The sequence below is a fragment of the Sander lucioperca genome, chromosome 10 (assembly GCF_008315115.2).
Source record: "Sander lucioperca isolate FBNREF2018 chromosome 10, SLUC_FBN_1.2, whole genome shotgun sequence".
NCBI classification, from domain to species: domain Eukaryota; kingdom Metazoa; phylum Chordata; class Actinopteri; order Perciformes; family Percidae; genus Sander; species Sander lucioperca.
In genome coordinates, this window is record NC_050182.1 from 22670320 (window position 1) to 22690471 (window position 20152).

At 44.8% G+C, this 20152-nt stretch overlaps 1 protein-coding gene across 7 annotated transcripts in view; it reads right to left on the bottom strand.

Moving 5' to 3' along the window:
* The window catches only part of dop1a (DOP1 leucine zipper like protein A), a 42386-nt gene continuing 22234 nt past the window's right edge, over positions 1-20152 (bottom strand). For 4 of the 7 annotated variants that reach the window (XM_036005874.1, XM_031322753.2, XM_031322754.2 and 1 more), the window contains 24 exons: positions 18155-18680; positions 17151-17434; positions 16551-16703; positions 16322-16422; positions 15944-16209; positions 13676-15806; positions 13283-13394; positions 12860-13042; positions 11280-11405; positions 10091-10225; positions 9365-9420; positions 8921-9025; positions 8163-8229; positions 7789-7933; positions 6828-6907; positions 6094-6203; positions 5132-5281; positions 4727-4788; positions 3627-3779; positions 1939-2075; positions 1714-1769; positions 1441-1605; positions 783-912; positions 290-598 (listed from right to left, as the gene is read on the bottom strand). In XM_036005874.1, coding sequence (XP_035861767.1) covers positions 290-598; positions 783-912; positions 1441-1605; positions 1714-1769; positions 1939-2075; positions 3627-3779; positions 4727-4788; positions 5132-5281; positions 6094-6203; positions 6828-6907; positions 7789-7933; positions 8163-8229; positions 8921-9025; positions 9365-9420; positions 10091-10225; positions 11280-11405; positions 12860-13042; positions 13283-13394; positions 13676-15806; positions 15944-16209; positions 16322-16422; positions 16551-16703; positions 17151-17434; positions 18155-18680 — 5742 coding nt within the window. Of the gene's footprint in view, positions 599-782; positions 913-1440; positions 1606-1713; positions 1770-1938; positions 2076-3626; positions 3780-4726; positions 4789-5131; positions 5282-6093; positions 6204-6827; positions 6908-7788; positions 7934-8162; positions 8230-8920; positions 9026-9364; positions 9421-10090; positions 10226-11279; positions 11406-12859; positions 13043-13282; positions 13395-13675; positions 15807-15943; positions 16210-16321; positions 16423-16550; positions 16704-17150; positions 17435-18154; positions 18681-20152 lie in introns of those variants that run through there. The other 3 variants (XM_031322751.2, XM_031322752.2, XR_004898452.1) reach the window with 3 other exon arrangements.

The window sequence follows — 20152 nt, forward strand, 5'->3', positions numbered from 1 at the left end:
TTTAACCCTCCCATTAGAAATTTTTTATTAAGTCACATCGATATGGAATGGCACAGCATCTTCACATAAAATGTTAAAAGTCTTTAAAACTGCTACATATATACAAATAATTAAAATGAAATACAATAGCTTTTGAAAAGTAAAATAATCATTATAAATACAAAAAAATGTACAAACTATTTCCCCCCCATTTGTATTCTCTTGTCCTTTAATGTACAAGTTGAGGTTTTTCACTAGTGTTGATCAGTAGTTGTGTGTTAATCCCCCCCTCTCTCCCCTTGCTGTGTTCTCACGTCTTGATAAGGCCCTCGAGAAAGTCTTTTTCCACCATCTCCTCGATGTTCTGTCGCGCTCGACTCCAGAACACCTTCTGGCTCTCCAGCTTGTGGCCCTCCTTGTGGCCGGGGAAGCAGGCGCCTGCTGGGTTGTGGTTGTAGGCGGGACTTGTGCGGCTGCTGGCCTTGCTGTTGAACACCTGGCTGAGCAGGTTGAAGAAAGGTAGCAGCTGCTCCATGCTGCGAATCACGTAGAGGGTCAGCATCAAGTGACCTGGCTCCCAGGACAGGGTTCGGATGGAGCAGTCCTCCTCTGGGTTTTTCTATGGGAGGGTGTAATGGATGACAAATTACTCAAGCAGAGAAATTCACGTGCCATCCTGCAAGCAGAGGGGACAATGAAATGGGCTACAACTTGTTAAAAAAAAGGGTCATTTAATGAGCATTCCCCTGCACATTCATTTGTCTCCATCATTTAATAACTTTTTATAGACCGAGGGAATATACCTTGGCTCGTTTTCTCAGCAGCTTGGCCAGTCGGACCACGTAGGGTTTAAACTCTCTCTGGTGAGTGCCTTGGCGTCTCACTTCCAATCCTGAGTCGTCTGAAGCCTCTGGGATGAAGGCCCAGCGGTACCTGTAATGATGCGGAACTCACTCAGAAATAATACAATTTTCATCTATTTAACAAGTCACCAGAGCTTTAAAAATGGCGATATCCGAATGTCTCATTCATACGTTTATTCATTTTCTATCCGCATACTGACATTGGGCAATTCTTCTATTGTGACAGACACGCACTTTTAACCAATTATCTCTGTGACCGATCCCCAGACCCAGTGGTTCCCAAACCTGTTCTGCAGGGCCCCCCTTTTGTAGATACAAATATGTTCGGCTCCTTAGATTGAATTGTGGTCACCTACAATACGTGGTACATATTTTCTTGCCTTTGTTTTGGTAGTTGTGGTGTTTGGTTTAGCGTCATTGTCTGCTTTTACATTCACCTGGCCGTCCTTTCACAAACTTGTCTATGCTTTGCTAGTTGTGCAGCAGAACCAGGCATTATTTATTGATATTTAGCGTCGCCGTGCCCGCGTTTGGGAACCACTGCCCTAACCCAACCCAATTACAAAGCCTTTTATGACCCAGGCTTGTCTGTACTGACATCTGGAACTGAGGCAGGCTCTCAGGAGGCAGGGCCAAAGCCAGGTCCAGGAGCTTGCAGGCAGACAGATAGAGGTTGAGCCAGCGCTGGCTGTTGTAGGAGGTGGAGAAGCCGTTGCCACCAGAATAGGTGGTCTCCAACCCAGCCACTGACGGCCCTGAGGTCCTAGAGATGGACAGGAGGGGATGTATCATCAAGGGAACACGGGAAGAAATCCTTTATGATGTTCATTTGCTGCTACAATCCAGTTGGTATTATCAACAGATAATGTACCTTGATATGTCTTCATCTGCTGTTAGCTCCTGCTCCATCAGAAGAAACACCTGGACCTGCAGGGAAACAGATGTAGAATGTGTGAATGAGTGTGTGTGAGTGAGTTTTTGTGTGAGTGGCTCAATATGTGTAGAGGACTAAAGGAAATAAACACATGAAGATACGGTGAGTGAGCGAAAGAGAAAGAGAGAGCCTGCAGTCAGCGATGTCTCCGGCAATTCTCACCAGTTCAGTGATCATGGTGGGCCACAGGGAGGTGAGATGTTGAGGTGACATGCGCAGCAGCAGCACTCTGAAGAACAGGAAGACCTGAGCGTGAAGGATGGGCACCTGAGGCAGACGCAGGCTCTCCACCAGACGCTCTGAACACACACACACACACACACACACACACACACACACACACACACACACACACACACACACACACACACACACACACACACACACACACACACACACACACACAGGTTAATAAACCCAGCTGTAGATTCCTAAGCAGTTAGACTAATGTCCATTTCAGAGGGCTCGCACTATGTATTAGGGCCATGTAGGTACAAATATATATTATATATACAACTACAGAGCTGGTATTATTTCGAGGGGGAGGGGGGGGGGGTAGTAGTACATCAGTATATATGTATGTATGTATATATATGTATGTATATATATATATATATATATATTACATCAGTAATATATAATTAATACATCTCTGTAGTGTAGACTCTGTACTACACACTACACTAAATATTACATTTAAATAATAACAAATAATTAATAAATAACCAGCTTTTCAAAATAACAGTTGCAATGTGCAATTTTAAGCTCATTAAACTATTTTCAAAAAAAGTGCTATAACAATTTTACTGGCATTGCTCCCATTATCCTCCGTGACACGCTCTCTTCCACTTCGCCCGACAACTCTTCTCCAAAACTGCTCTGAGATAACAGAGCTCAGCCCATCGCTTCACACACTCCAGCAGATAGTATGCGTGAAATAAAAACAGGACACGTCATTTCACTGTGTGTAACTACGCTAACTAACTGTATTGTGAACCGTGTGTAGTAAATGGACAACAGCTGTGTCTCAAAGACCGGGCAACAGCCGGGACATTGCGAAACCACGCGCGAGAGGTGATGATAGTTCCAGTCACTTCGTCATGTATTCACTTGGTTGAAACAAGAGAAGAAAGCCTCACTGATGTGAAGAACAGGACAGAGAAACATATATAAATGCCCCAGCTGCCGCACATTTGTTGACAAACTCCGACGCACACGCGACGGTGAATTGGCGATTGTTCTCACGGACACACACGCGCGATATCAACTGGCTAGTTATCCTCCAGACAGCGACGGACCACGTCTCTTTTTCTTTCTCTCATTTTGGCCGTGTGGCGCGCGTGCCCGCTCGCGGTGTGAAGCGCGTCCGCGCTATTGTCCGAGATTGCCTTTTTTTTTTTTGACGACCTAGTTAAGGCGGTAGGGTTCCCCAGCTTAGGCGGCCGCCCAAGCTGCAAAGTGCTGCGGGAAACCACGGGGTTCCTTGACAACAAAAAAAACTTTTTTCCTCGTAAATTTACAACTATAATCTCGGATATTTATTCTTAAAACATTACTCCTCCATAAATGATTATGTTCTACCAACAATGGTCCTAATACGCCGTTGTACTTGGAGTTTGCTACAATCCCTGAATTTCTACAACGGAGGTGGCGAGCGCAGTTAGCATGACCAATAAACTCACAATGGACACATTTAGGGGAAATACGCCAAATCTACCGACATTTTAAGATTCATTTGTATTCTGTTTATCGTAGGAAATAACCTCTCAAAGTGAGGGCGTTACCCGCTGCTGCATCCAGTATCTGTATACAACACAAGTACATGCATAGTATATGGGCGTATTGTTTACCCTGTATGTCTGGCAGGTACTTCTGGTACTGGTCCACTTCACTGCTGTAGATGGTGAAAGCCAGGCGCTTGAGCAGCATGGCTCTCTGCTCCAGCTCAGCGTCTCTGTTGGTGAACAGACTCAGAGAGCTGCTCTGGGCTACAGCCACCCGGGCTAAAGGGAAACACACACACACACACACACACACACACACACACACACACACACACACACACACACACACACACACACACACACACACACACACACACAGTCAATATTAGTCTATCTGCCAGTCTTTAACATCCAATCCACTTTATTTATATAGCACGGTTTTAACAAACACAAGGTTTCCAAAGTGCTGCACAAAAAGATAAAACAGAAATAAGTAGAACTAAAAAAAACTAAAATGCACTGGCCGCACACAATAAAAATATGCAAGTATACACATAAGATCAACACTCTACCTGGTGTTAAAAGCCAAAGAAAAGAGGTGGGTTTTAAGAAGATTTTTAAAATTAGACAGCGCGGAGGCCTGTCTAATGTGCAGAGGCAGTCCATTCCAAAGTTTTTGGAGCTGCAACGGCAAACGCTCGGTCCCCTCTGAGCTTAAGCCTAGCTTTAGGCACCATCAGGAGCAGCTGGTCAGCTGACCTGAGAGATCGGCTGGGAGTGTAGGGGTGCAGCAGTTCCGAGAGGTAAGGTGGGGCAACATGTAAAAATGCTCTAACTAAAGGGTTTTTCGGGGAGGTTTTCCTTCAAGGGTCTAAGGATACTGGGTGTTGTATGCTGTACAGATTGTAAAGCGCTGTGAGGAAAATGTGTGATTTGTGATAGTGGGCTTTATGAATAAAATCGACTTGTTTAACTATATCACATGAGCATATTTTTTTTGCAGCTGAATGGGCTACAGACTTAATAGGAGTAGAAATGAAAGTGTGTGTTTTTGATCGAGACACTCTGCAGGATGCACGTTTAATTCTGCCTGTGATGAGACACGGAAAGGGCTAAACATTCATTGCCCTGCAAATGTCAGAAAGAAACAGATGATCTGCTAAATGGCCTGTAACTCACACACAGTGGCAATAACTTATAGTCTACTAAAGAATCGGAACGCTTACTCATGAGGTCTCTGAATGTGGTCTTGTCATGAGTCATCAAGTGGTCAATGATGGCTCTCCAGCTGAAAAATTTGGAAAATGATGTTGATGTTAGACCAATATTCCAGAAACATTGACAAATTAACAAGCACCGCCCCCTTACATCTGGCAATAACGTGTGTATATATATATACCATTCCAAAGGTATGTTGAGGCTGCTAAAACTAAGTCTTCAATGAAGCAAATCTACATGTATACTGTATGTCCCTTAAAACTGACAGGAAACACATGGTCATGCTTTTCCCCCTGTGCACAGATTTAATTATCCATTTTTGAACAAATCGGTCAATATCCTTTTGTTTCATTACACTTTGTGGGTGGATTTTGTAGACCCACACACGGACACAAGTTTCCTCTCCTACTCACTGGCTGACGCAGGAGCAGTCCATCTGGAAGAAGGTGTGGTCCATGAAGAGGTCGAAGGCCTCCTTCTTCCAGGCACGGCGGGTGTACTGGTACCCACTTAGGCTGCTCAACAGTTGGATGCAGGCCCGGTAGCTGGGGGCGTTGTGAGCACTGCCAGTGGAAACAGGAAACAGTACGCTTTCATACAACACTGACATTTCATCCGTTTCACCTTCGTACGTCAATATTTTATAATGTAAAAAAGGTTCATAGTGTATAATGTTTAAAGCCATACCATAGTTAAAGAAGAAATCCGGCGCAAAATGAACCTAGGGGTTAATAACACATGTGTACCGAGTCGACCATTCTCTGGGCTATGTTTTCATGCTAATCGAATGTGACCAGTTTTAGCGCAAACCGCTAATTAGCTTATAACGCTAGTCGTCGGGGCATGCTAAAGTAAAAAGAAATTTAGTATATTTCTATACCACTAACAAGGCTCAAAATAGCACGACACTTCCACGGTAACATAATGATGGTCCCTACATGTAAACCGAAGCATTGAGAACTTTGTAAGTGTACAGACAGTTTATTAAAAAGATAGATTATAAAGACAGTAGCGTTCACGTATACAGGCAGGCGCCATCTTGGGAAAACAGTCACGACCAGTCATGACTGGTTTCGAGTTCTTTTTAACTTTACCCGTGCCCCGACGACTAGCTTTATAAGCTAATTAGCGGTTTGCACTAAAACTGGTCACATTAGATTAGCATGAAAACTTATCCCAGAGAACGGTCGACTCCCAGAGAACGGTCGACTCGGTACACGTGTTATTAACCCCTAGGTTCATTTTGCGCCGGAATTCTCCTTTAAAATGTGAACTTAAGATGTTAACTTCTAAACTTTTTGCCAGAAATTCTGAGGAAACCTCAGTGACAACAAAGTTTGACAACATTTAAATGAAGTAAGCAGCTGATCCCCACCTGTGGTTGCGGAGGTAAGGCACTACGTAGTGCATGATATTAACCAGCAGTGGGATCACCCTCTCCTTCTCGTCACTGTAGAACACCATGTCCAACAGATGAGCCAGCACCTGACAAATGAATTCAGCATTTACTCATGTCAGTCTTACACCATACACTTTCAGTAGGCATGGCAACATTGAGTGACGTTCTTCCAAATCAACAGTAGAAAGTCAGCATTCATCTCAGAATATTGAGCTACTTTGATTCCTTGGCTGGACCAACCAACAGTATAACAAACTGCACTGCAGCGTTAAGCTGATGTATTGCTTTCAGTAAACGCCTTAATCTATAAGCTGCCAACAGCAGTAAAGCACAGGCAGAATCTCAATCATTAGCTCCACATTGAGCTAAAATAGCCAAGATGGTTAGTGGCCAGTGATTTCAGTTGTCCAGCTCAGCTCATTCACAGCACCACATGAAGTCCAGTGGATTGGTTCACTAATAATAATTGAGGTAGAGGTGGGGAGGTGGTCGTAATTCAGCTCTAAGGAGCTCAGGTGGAGTGTGTTAGTGTACTGTAGGGCTGTGCCGGAGAGCATCGGGCCTAAACATTGCTGGTAAATGTGAGTGAGAGCAGCTTGAGACATAATCGAGATGAACAATGGAAATAACTGGCCGGGCCGCTGACTGAAACAACAGTTGGGCAGGGAGGGGTTTCGCTGAGTCACAGAGACAGACATGAGTGTTTTTACCTCGGCCAACAGTGTGAGGGCGTGAACGCTGTACACGGACGGAGTGAAGCTGGAGGCCTCCATCACGGTGAGCATTAAATCTACAAAACACACATACCAAACATTAGCAGCAGCTACATAGCGGAAACATATTAATACTGCCAGGCTGAAGCATGCAGACAGTCTGCAAAATATACATGGCAAACGCTGTTAGTAGCGCATGCGAACAGAAGCAACTAAGTGCTCCGTTTTGACCCCTCACATAGTTTGAGTGTCTTACATTCAGATTATCTTTTACACTTTTTTTTTAGCTGGATTAAATTAATCCCTCACATTAAAATACATCTTTGGTATTAACCCTAGGGCTGGGCAATATATCAATATTATAGAGGTATCGTGACATGAGACTACATATTGTCTTAGATTTAGGATATCATAATATCGTTATATGGTAAGTGTTGTCTTTACCTGGTTTAAAAGGCTGCATTTCGGGGCATCCTCTAGCTCACCCAGTAAGATCCAAAATATATATATATATATAGACATTTCAGTGAAACAATCTCAACCTGCTGAGTTTGTTGGGACTTCATTGTGTTATCAGACAGCAAGATGTATTTCTGTACACATATTTATGTTTGGAATGGATGTAAAATGCTTTTAACCATAGCCTCTTCTCTACTATAGGCTTCTGTAAACATCCACAGCTGACCTAGCCTACATGAGGTACATGTCAACTTGAATTGCATGTTTGTGCGTCATCTGATTACTGCTCAATAACACAAAATATTTTAAACCTATTTTTCCTCACATTCACATTAGACGTAGGGCCTAAAACTTGTTTAGTTTCAGTAGGTTTAGTGTAAAACTAGCTGTTATATACTGTAGCAATATCCAGTGACAAAGATAAACAGACAGTCTTCATATGCACTTTCTCCAGAGCAGTTAGTGGTTGTAAGCAGCAGTAGCAGCATCAGCAGCACACCTTCTACGTCGGCTTCCAGGTTGGCTCCATCCACAACTATCTGAGGAGAGGCCTTCACCTCCAGGTTCCTCCTCAGCCACGTGGTTTGCTCCAGAGAGGAGCCTGCTATCGTCCCGATGGCCTCCACCACCTTATGGGTCACATCCTGAATACGCAGGTTATATTCAGTTACTTGTGTTCAATGGCATTTTGACTGCGGCCTGTATTACTATACCGCATGAAATAAAAGTAAAACTTGTCATTAAGATGATGTAAAATCAATCTGCAATAGCTGTGATGGTATTGAAGTAAAAGGACAGAAGTATAACCTAAATATGAAACAATATGGAAACAACGGAGAGTTGAATAGTAGCCGAGGTGGCTACAGCAATTACCTGCAGCTCCCGTTGGTCCTTCTTGCTCTCCAGATTGGGATTCTTCAAAATGAACTCATTCAGAACTCTAGAAAAGACAAAGAGAAAGGGAGCGCCATGTTAAACAAGTTAAAGAATATAATGTGGAAGTGGAAGAAGGCATAGTCCCAGACTGATTCTAAATCAGAATCAGCTTCAATGGCCAAGTAAGTGTAAACACATACAGGATATTTTGACTCTGGCTTTTTGTTGCTCTCAATGTACATACACAGAAATAGACAACCCCCATTGCTTGGGTCGCCTTTCCATGGGCAGCCCCCCCACTCTGACATCTCTCCATTAGCGCATGTATAGGTACTGAGCATGTGTGTGTAATTCAGACCTGTGTGTAATGTGTGTAATAACAACAAAGTGAAAACATTGTAATTTCACCTTGCGGGATTAATAAAGTATAAATTATTATTATTATTAAGACAATAGTGTAATGCAAATGGTGCTAGAATAAATTAAGAAGTATTAATACAACAGGTTGCTTATGTAGATGGATCTGACAGTACAGTGTATGTTCGACGGATATTTACATTTTTAAATTATGTGTTTAACACTATTAAATGACTATCACTAATCACTGTGATCCATTCAGATCCACATTGGGAATATTTAACATCTACATCCACAAAACTGTTACATTTAAGTATAATTGCACAACTAATTCCCAGTTGTGAGGAAATAGGGGCAGCTGTACCACACTTAAAAGAAGAGAAGGAAGAGAAACCTACCCTAGTATGAGAAACTGTCCGGGGGCAGGCAGGCCTAACGGTACGGAGTCCTTCAGCAGTGCCAGCAGAGATGGCCAGCTATCAACTAAACTGGACACAGGGATCCTAGGACACAAACAGGCCACAATCATGAATGCAAATTAAAAAGGTTTTACAGGAGTCTAAGTGCTGCTAACATCTGATTGGTTAGTTCAGCTACATGTGAGTGAGAAACAAGGAAGTGTTGTTGTTGTGGAGCTGATGAAGTGTGGAGAACAGTAAAGTGCTGCTTAAGAAAATTTTCCGTCTCCATCTGGCTGTTTCTTCTCATTAAGAGTGACCCAACCGCCACATATCAAACCCTCGCGTTACAATGGCATCATTTACATTAAATACTAATAGATGTATAGTATACAGTACATACAGTATGTACTGTACACTGCTGTTGGGAAGCAGTGGACTCACCTCTGGACATAGGCATAGAAGAACTGCAGCATGCAGACCTCCAAGGAGAGGTGCTTCTGTGGGGAATGGTGAAGAAATAGTATTAATGTAATGAATGACTATGAACAGAGCCAAAGTCCTTGTGAAAATACTAAAATCTAAAGACTGGCTTAAAAAAATTAGAATGCACGTATTGCATAAAAGCATGCCAAAAATGTACACATATTTAAAATAAATATGTTATGCAGGCAGAAACTTGTACAGCTCTCCACTGTCTCATAGCTTTATGCTGAGGTAAAAGAAGATAGGGACGAAAGCATTTAAGCTAAAGTGCTGATCGGGCCGCATTTTTCTGTCCAAGCTCGGCCCGAGCCCGATACAGCTAAAATCTCGTTTTTATCTCATATTAATGACACATGTACGTTTGTTTGTGTGGAAAGCCCGCTTTTATTAAGCAACTGTAGGAAGGCATTCGGAAAGGTCAACAGATGAGCGCGTCAGTGCACACGGGGCAACAAGCACACGTTAACACAGGCGCGCACCTACATAATAAGCTTTTTTAAATTTTAAATGTTCAATGCCTTATCGCGCTGATGTGACTGAGCCCGACCTGAACATCATTTCTAAATATCTGTCCGAACCCGGCCCGGCCCGTCGGGTCCTGTCGGGTCCCGACTAGCTCGGTTCGGGTATCCATCCTCGTATTTAAGCTAATGGACTATAGCAATAAAAACTTAAAAAACCAACCTTGTCCTTTGCCATGGCAGGCGGCTGCTTCAAGACCTCTTTGACCGTCTGCATGACCGTCTCAGTGCGCATGGCACTCACTGAGCGAACCAGCTCGACCAGCAGCAGCTGCTCTTCGCTGGCTAAAGGAATCACCTGAAACACATGGTGTAAATACAAGGATTTAAAATTTGTTTTGGGTGTAGGACACAAATTGTCCACTGTTGTCACTAGTGTGCTTTTGAGTGAACCTTTCAACAGGTAACAGGGGGTGCTGTTAATCAGAGGAGCACAAATAGTTGTTGACCGCATCAAATCGCTACACACCGCAACGCTCGTGTGGATGTGTAGATGTTTGTTGATGGAGCTTAAAGGTGCTCTAAGTGATGTTGGGTGACGTTACTTCTTGTTGACGTTTGAAGTATTGTCAAACAAAACGGAGGCTAGCTCGCCCCTCCCTCATCCTCATCCCGTCCCCTCCCCCTCGTACTTCCGCGCACTAACCCCCCCAACCCCCACCCCCAAATCCTTCTTGTCGGTTATTGGCTGGAACACTGTTTGTTATGTTTGGTGGTGCAGGTTGGCGCAGTTTGTTTTTGTTGGCGTTTGTGGAGCCTGGGCTGTCTACAGAGACCGCGTCTTTTTACGGTGTGTTCAGGGGACAGGCAGCTAGCAGATAGTGAGGAGATGTTTGCTGTATGTGAAGTTGTAGCCTAAAAAACACGTCACATCGCTTAGAGCACCTTTAACGTAACATGGATTTTTGCACGTTCATTCGAAGAACATTGTGATCAATAAATGTCCATCAAAACGCAACAAAGACTATTGGAGTCTGTGATTTCAACAGCAGGCTACTGAGCGGTGTAAGGTAGAAGAGAGCGCGTCAGCTAGTTTACTAGCCATAGACTGTATAGCTGTACGTTTTTAGGCCCACTCAATAAGGGACATACTGGGACAAAACTGGTAAAACAGGCTCGAAACTCTTTACCAGAAAGGGCAGCAAAACACTGCTCTTTAGCTTGGTGGTAATTCAATATTCAAATACATTTTACTTTAACATGTAAACAGAAATGAATACACTTTGCCGCTTACTGTATTGACCAGTAAGTAAATTAAGTCTGATGTAAATGATTTTCAATGCAGGCCTCAAGACAATACAATCTAAAGGGTGTGCGTACTTCTTTTACCCACCGGTTTACAGAACACCCACCTTATTTCTGACTGGAGTCTTGACTTGCTTCCTCTCATTCCAAACGTAGGCAATTGCTGCCATGAAGTGAGCTCCATGGTTCATGGAGATTGGACCCAGCAGCTCCAGGATTTGCTGCCGGAGGTTCTGTGGAACAGAAGTAAGCAAGGAAGTTAGGTTGGACCTAAAAAGCTGATTACTTACTATGCAAACAATTTCAGTTACAATACATACAATATCTTTCTGCGTATCTTGCAGTATATTGTGTTAGGCAAAAACCCCACAACCGAACGCAATAAATAAATCAAACACAGTGCTATTTCCTCAAATGACTAAACATTTCATTTTCAGATATGTATCACAAGGTGAACTTGGACAACATGAATTGTCAAACAACATTATCTACATCAAAGTTGAGCTGCTGTTAATGTCTCTGCACTCTGCCCAATGTGAAATGCTCAAACTGAGTTAGTAGCAAAAGTAAGTTTAAGTAAGCTGGTTTTCATTATTCCTCCTGCAGGGACACAGGCCCTGTAATGATAACAAATGATGTTCTGTGCAGGATAAAAAAAAAAATCACTGCATTATCTCGGTGAAAATTACATTACCAACCTACATCTGGTACGACAAGGGTAATGACTACTTGCATAAAAATACAGAGCTGTAATTGCTGAAAGAAAAGTCCTTCAGTGCCAGTAATAAGATTCAGTTCTTCCTGTTGAGACCAGTAATCCAAGTTGTATGTATGGAGTTAGAATACTTTCTCTGTAGAATATTTTAGGCAGGGATGCCAACATCACACATCACACATCACACTTCAGTTTCCTGTTTTATACCTGGCCTCTGTTAAGTGCTGAAGGAGAAGTTTTAGGTAATCTACAAAACAAATGTGAGCTATCTTTGTATGTATTCTACTTGGGTAAGGTTTAATACAATACAATACAGAACTATACAGTATACTGTAAGTGTGGTACTATATTCATCATATTCATTCAGACATTCTCCAGTCATGTTCAATTAAGACTAGTCTATATCCTCGACGTTCCACTTCTGGGATGGCTCCGTTGCCGACGGAAATTCCACCGGATTTCACTCATTGAGGCCGGATATCTGTTGCCTTGGGCTTTCTTTGTGTTGGCGTTCTAAACTCCGGTGGATTTCTGAGGACTATGGTTAACTGCTCCTCAGATCTCTGCAGGGTAAATCCAGACAGCTAGCTAGACTATCTGTCCAATCTGAGTTTTCTGTTGCACGACTAAAACTACTTTTGAACGTACACATGTTCCACCAAAACAAGTTCCTTCATGAGGCTATTTTGCAGAGGCACCATGGTTCCATACGGCGCTTAGCCCCGCCCAAGACCATTGTGATTGGTTTAAAGAAATGCCAATAAACCAGAGCACGTTTTTCTCCCATCCCAGAATGCTGTGTCGACTAGCCAGACCCTCCTCCGCAGCGCTGTGGAGGAAGGTCTTGCAAAGCGAGACTAAATTATGACGAGAAGGACTAGTTATCACTTTACTGGACTGGCCAAGATCTGCATTAAAATGTGTTATTGAGTTTTTGATGGAAACACTCTGAATACATGTTGCCTGGTGTACCTTAGTGGAGCCCAGGTTGATGTTGGACGTAGAGGCAGCGGAGGCAGCAGCTGGCTTGTCGGAGTTGTCAGCCTGGTGGAGGACACTCCACAGCAGGGTGACAGAAGACATGATGGTGTGGAGGATGGATAGGATGCCTGAACGAGCTTCAGCCAGGTGCTTCTGGTCAACACTCACTTGCAACTGAGAGGCAGAATATGCAACAGACAGTCGGTACTTATCCAATACCATTATGCAAAGAAATAGAAAATATCAAGCATATCTTGATACAAATCATACTTATAAATGTAACAGATGAATGTATAAACTGCAGCAAAGGAGGCCTGCATTCAGAATTGCTATATATATTTACAAGTGTGTTGTAAACATTCACTGAGAAATGAAGGAGCAACTTGCAACAACACAGGTGCTCGGCGCCCTCACCTGGTGGTACTGGGAAGTGGGATCCAGCAGGCAGTAATGGATGATGGCTGTCACCCCCTCCAGCACTGTCAGAATCAGGTCAGGAGGGATGCAGAGAGCCATCCACTGGGGTCTAGAGGAAGAATATGCAGTTTAATCAACACATATTTTTAAATGAATGTATTGCTATACATAAAACCTAAAAAGCCAAGCATTTTCATCTCAACTAGTACATCAGAGAGATGCATGATGTATAAGAAAGCTATGGCATCTTGTGGTCAAGAGTGCCATCTGGTGACTAAACCCTTGCTAAGCCATTTTATTGCATTGCACTGACTGTATGGTGTATGTAGATGAAGAATGGCTTATCATAAAAGAATAGCTCATAAGCACGACTCCTGTAGATGTTAATACCTGGTGTCAGTTATTCCGGTCTCGTAGCGGTACTGCTGAAGAAGATTGTCCAGGTTCCTGCACAGCTGCAGAGTGACTGAGGCCACCACCCGCCTCAGCACCCTCCCCATGTACGGCAGGGTGGCCGTGATGAGTCCTATCCACTGGGGATGCATTTTGCATGCGTGGTGCTGATGCAGCGCCCTGATCACCGCACACAGGAACATACCCTGCGCCGTTATAGGCTGTCCGTGGAGGTACTGCAGTGATGTCATTGGCTGCTGAGGGTTGACGTGCTCCACTTCCCCACCCAGGATCTCAAACGCGGCCCCGGCGCCGCCTCCCGTTCCTACGCCTCCTGCCCCGCCTCCCACAGGTCCCCCTTCTCCTCCTTCTTCAGCTGGCACTAGGACTCTGTGCTCAAGTACAACTAGGCTCTGCAGCAGTCTGAGCAGCTGGGACTGGACGGCGCTGCAGCTGTCTATCTGGTCCTCCGACAGGTTGATGACACTGTCCTCGGACAGACCTTCCTCCACAGTGGCCACGTTCACCCCTGCCGCCCGCTGCTCATGCCACTTCTGGGCACTGAAGATGGAGGAGAGCAGGCAGTGGAGAACCACTTTCTGAACTTTGCACTTAGAGAGGACGTCGCTGATGAAACTAGCAAAGCCCTTAGCCGAGCCACCTGTGGCTTTGGCTAGCTCGCTGAAGAGGAGAGTTAGGACCTCCACGCTGGTCAACTGCATGGCCCGGTTCCCTGCCAAGTCCTGAGGGCCTGCTGCCAGGTGGGCAGAGTAATAGCTTCTCAGGAAGTAGAGACAGAGCGAGATGATGATCTCCAGGTACATGGCGCTGCGGAAGGAGTGCGAGTGGGAGTCCTGGGGGATGGGGCAGTAGAAGTCTTTGCCCATGACGGAGACCCTGTGACGGGCTAGGAGGTTCTGGAGCAAAGAGAGCTGCGGAGTGTAGGTGTTGTTGATGCTGGTGGTGGAGATGGCACTCACGAACCCTGAGGGAGCGGCTCTTAGCATGGCTGCAATGGCTGACAGGGCATGGAGGGTCCGGGAGGAGTCGTACAGCTGGAGGTAGAGCAGAACGTGCTGGTAGAGAGGATGGATGTTAAAACGAGGTGGGGAAGAGGACGATCTGCGTCCTGTGACACTGACCCCCCCGCCAGTCTCCCCAGAGCCCCCGCTTGGGGAGCCGGTGTCACTCTCAATCTCTGACACCTCGCCTTCACCACAGCTGTACCAGTTCTCTAGATCCAGGCTGTCCCCAAAGAAAATACTGGTTGGCCGCAGTTTTTCAGCTTGAATGGCTATCTTTCTCTGCCTCTCCTCCTCTTTCCTCTTGGACCTCTTGATCTTGGGCTTGGCCCCCGGAGATTTGTCTGCAAGCCTCTCCATGATCTTCCCTTTAAGGCTGAGCTGGGTGCTGCTATGGCTACGTTTACGGGCCTGAGGGTCGTCCACCTGCAGGTTGTGGTCGGGGGTAGCAGGGACGGAACTATCTGGCAACGTGACAATGGAAGGTGATGAACTATGGCGGGTGATGCCCTCTCTGTGATCCCCCTCTGCAGATATATCTGCCCGCGTAACAGAGAGGAAGTCCAGCGTGCCTCCGGCCAGCATCTCAGGCACAGTCTGGTGGTTGGAGCCTGGAGGAGGGCCAGAGTCAAAACGGGGACTAGTGGAATTATCTGAGTAAGTGCTGTCTGTGTCTGTCTGGGGCCAGTTTTCAGGCTGAGATGAGACTTCAAAAGATCCCTCATCTACTAAACTCAAAACCCTGTCTATCAGCTCTTTTATAACCGAGGACACAACCTCTTCTATAGAGTCCTCAGACACGTCATATGAGGAAACAGGCTGTCGGTCTGAGCCATTGACTGGACTGCTGACAACCTCTGGTTCCTCGAAGCTGCCATTTTCCACTGTAGATGAATGAGAACCACTGGACTCAGAGCTCTGGAGGTCCCCCTGTTGGTCAACAGGCGCATATTCACCAGCTAGTTGCAAGTTCTCACTGCTCAGGCTCAGTAAGGACAGACTGTCACTCAAGGGGTTAACAGTCAGACAGAACGGCTCCATGTCACCCATCACCAGGCTTCGGAACTCGTCTTGTGCCACCCTCTCCCCTTGGATCTGACCGAAGTCTAAGGAAAGAAAGAGGAGAAAAGGATTTTTTTTTTTTTTTTTTACATAAAGAGGCAACCGCTTTAAGATGTTTCTATCGCAATGTGTGGAAACAATTTGGATACAAAAGGACGTAGTATTAATGGCCATTGCTTACTGTCTGAGAAGCCAGAGTCCCTGGTGTAAATGGGTTCTGATGGCCCCTGTTCAGGCGGTTCAGGGAAGACCTGGGCCCAGTGGCGCTGGGCCTGTACCCTCTGAATGGATACTCGGTGGGTCTTGGGGTGGAGCAGAAGGAGGAGGAGAGGCTCTAAAACCCGAGCAATGTCATGTCTCTGAAGGACCTGACTGAGCCAAGCCCGACCAACAGCGCTAGTACACGGATCCCAATAACTCAGGCTGTCGAGCATGATGAAAAGAGATCTGAAGGACAAAGTGAAAAGGAAATCACAGGAAAGACACTTTATGCAAAGTTAGTTTTAAAGGAAAAATCCCTCTAAATAAATGAAGCACTATGTCTATGTGGCCAACATACCTGTCAAATGTGCGATTAAAAGGAGAGGATTTGGTGATGTTCAAATCTCGTGTTAAATGCCACAGCACAGAGAACTTCACGTGGGCCTCCAGCCGAATTCTCTGAAAGCGAAAAGGTGCTTCAGCATGGATTTCATCGACAAACCGCGTGTGTCTGCAGACTGAGTGATGGAGTGTGTGCGGTTACTTTGGGTGCGTTTCCTGGGATGTAAAGTGTCTACTGTACTGACCTTGTCTCTGTGCATGAGTTGTTGGCTGATGACGTCCTCACAGATGCTGGAGGAAGGCACCAGGTTGTGGAGCTGGTAGAAGAGCTCTACGCTGCGTTGATGGTGCTGGGGTGTTCCTTCACTCAACTGGTCCCATAGGATCAGAGCCACACTCTGGGAAAAAGGTTGGAGATTAAACAGGGTCAAGAAGACCATCAAAAAAACAAAGTCCACCAATAGTTCCACTGTCACCTAGCCTGGGAAAACCCTGACGAACTTCCGGCAAATTTGAGATTTGCTCTGCAAGTCCGTCTGGCCAAGAGCCCATTCAAGCCCATTTCCAATTTTTCCAAATCGAGGCACCAATCACAACCGTTGAGGCGGGCTTTACACGATGACGATAGCGCAGCAACGGCAAGCAGCTTTTTGTTGACATTCAACATGACGGCTGCTACGTCACCTGGATCGTTGGTCTGATTGGTTGAAGGACTATCCAATTGCGCCCAGAGGCATTTGAGCGGTGTCCGTTGGTGACGCCCCTTTGGAAATAGGCTGTTACAACTGAGAGTGGGTCTGGTGTCAACCAGGCTAACTGTAACCTAAAACGAGAGCTCTCTCTACCTTGAAGAAGTTTGTCTTGTCAGCGATGTACTTTAGGATTCCCTGAGTGAGTGGTGGCCTGATGACGACTGCCACTCGACCCTGGCTGGGGCTCATGGGCTGGGCGGGCTCGGCGGCGTCACCAGATGCCACGCTCTCGGCGGTCACCATGGCAACAGACTGGGTGAGTCCCACGAGGTCCATGAGCAAGGAAATGGCCACGCCCTGCAGGCTGAAGTCACTGGCTAGGCAGCAGGCGTCCATCAGCGTCTGCAGCCATGCTGGCAGACGGACCTGCTCGCTGTCTGTAATAAAGCAGGGGGGGGGGGGGGGGAGTATTTACAGTAAATGTTATAAATCAGCTCTAGATCTAAGTACTCTATTACTCTCCCTAGCATTGGGTATCCTTTATTTCTGGCTGTTGTTTTTAGAGTTTTAATCCAAAAACAACTCTCTGTTTGAACTTCTGCCCTAGGGCATAAGTTTTAGGACAATTAAAACACAGACAAACACACAGAAACACTTTTTATCCAAAAGCCATAACTAAACTTAATGCTAATTGAGGTGTTTATTATTAATGATGAATGGTGCAGTGAATGTCTTGCATGTGTGGCATGTTTTTTATTTTGTGTATTTTGGTGTCTTTACAATTACAATTTCTGTCTCTTTTCATGTGTTTTTATAGGGACTTTTAGAAGCTCTTATATATTTATTTATTCACCGGTTTTGCTCATGTTTGCACTGACAGGACTGCATCCAACTCTGTTGTACATGTACAATGACAATAATGACTATTTTATTCTATAGGTATATAGAGGGCACATACTCGAATGAAAGTCATTATTACAGTTAACCGTTTCTGTCCCTTCCCACTGAACCTGACAACACATTAAATACAAGATCTTTTATCTTGTACTCACTGGTTTTTATTCCCCTTGTTCCCAAACTGTTTTTTGAAAGAGTAAGTACTGACTAAATAAAATATAAAAATAAAAAGTTGATAACATAGTGTTTTTGGCCATTACCAAACTGCTCTTCCTGTGTGGGTGAGGACTTTAGGTTGCCCTCTGCGATGTAGACAGGGAAACTGGAGCATTCTAGGAAGAGCTGACAGGCAGCAGTGAAAGCTGCAACACATTCCTTCTTGACCAGCCCTGATCCTGAGCATGACTCCATGTAATCAGTGTGCTGGGAGCCCTCTGAAACTGGCCCCGAGTGCATAACCTCGCCTCTTTCACCCTCAGCTTTGTCCACTTGCCCAGGGATAATGTACAAGGTGATAAGTCGGGAGAGAAACTGCTGGAAATGCTCTAGGCAGCACTGCATGACTGGTTTGTCCAGAGGCTTGGTCTGAGATGGGCCTGAGGAGCGGCGGCCTGTTTTGACCGCTGGAAGGGGATGAGGGGTTTGCTCAGAGTCGTCCGGGCCATCTCCCTGGTACTGGACGAAGTCTGTAAAGCCACTTTCTGAGGAGCGACTGCTGGGAGGGTTTTCCCCGTCCTCAAACACCTCCCCACCGCCAGGTAACTCCAGAGTAGCTGGCAAAGCCTGCTGGAGGACAGAGAAGGATGAAGGAAGAGAAAAGGTGTGTGCTGATCAGTACGCTGAAAATACAGCAAGCTAGGAAAATTCCAAGTGCAGATCCTGTTTATTCCCACAGAGCATTTGTGACCAGAATACTCTCTACTGATCTTTGTTTTGTAAATAGTTTTATGACTGTGACCTCATCTCTTTTTTTCTAGCAGTCTGGAGATAAGCGTTATGTTGGATAAATGTATCCCTGTTGTGCATGATTTAATGTCTGGTTTCCTTCCACCCACACAGGTGTTCTCAATTACCCCGGCTGATTAGACCTTTAGTGAGGTTAAAGGTGGGGGAGCTATACCGGGAATCACATTAGGCTGCCAAACTCTATTTACTAATAACAATGACAAAGGTGCAACAACCCACACAGCTCTGTGTAGGGGAAATACAAGTGAGACACCTGTGTGGGCGGATAAAAAGAAAAAGAAAAAATAACTTTCAATGCCCAATCAAAGACATTTTTACAGAAAGCATTTTGACTTCATAAAGCACATGTGTAACTAATAACCCTAATGACGGCTATATCAGTTCAATTAGGTGTCCCAGTAAGTCATTCCAGTGAGCCAGCATGCACAATATCGGGGGACCTTTAACTATTCACTAAAAAGGAATGCAGTCTTTATTGAGATGCAGTAGGTAAGACTAATAAAACTAACTTTCTGTCATATTTGTCAAACTGACCCTATGTTCCAGTAGAACTACATGAAGCAGGTCATTTAAAAATAAATCCAGCTCCTCTGGCTCCACCTACAGCCTGTAGTGAGATTAGCAAAAATCCACCTCTCCCTGTTCAGATGACCAATCAGGACCGGGGGGGTGTCTAACTGCGTGTCAATCACTGCTCATGCACACATTAATTCTTAGGAGGGTCTTAGGAGACCGTTTTGGGCTTTAGCAGAAAGGGGGGGAGGGACTGAGAAGTTGTCGATGTTCAAATTTTTTGGCTAAGTCCTGGATCTTCACAATCCTACCTACAGCACCTTTAACACACTACACCTGGGCTTTTTCTGAAATATCATATCAACATGTCTGCTGTGAAAAAGGTCAAATGATCTAACAATACAGCTAGCCAACAAGATCTAAATCACAGGATTGCAACCTGCCGACACTCCGAATATGATGTACAGATCCATTTAAAGAGGGACATGCACTAGATAACTATATCTCATTTATTAACGTGTTCTGATGCAATTATAAACTTTAACATTTATACTTAAACTCTACATTTATATGTGCTGTGTATGACCATAGATGGGTCGGGCAAACGACAGTATCTAATGTGAGAAAATATAAATTTGTCTACCGCCAGAGATTTTGCCTTACTGTTTGTACCGTCAAATCTATCCCTTTATTTACAGGATTTTCCAGCTTCCTTAACATGTGATGATTTAATTCTGTCAAAAACAGAAATTCACATTTAGAATTTAATCTTGATATAC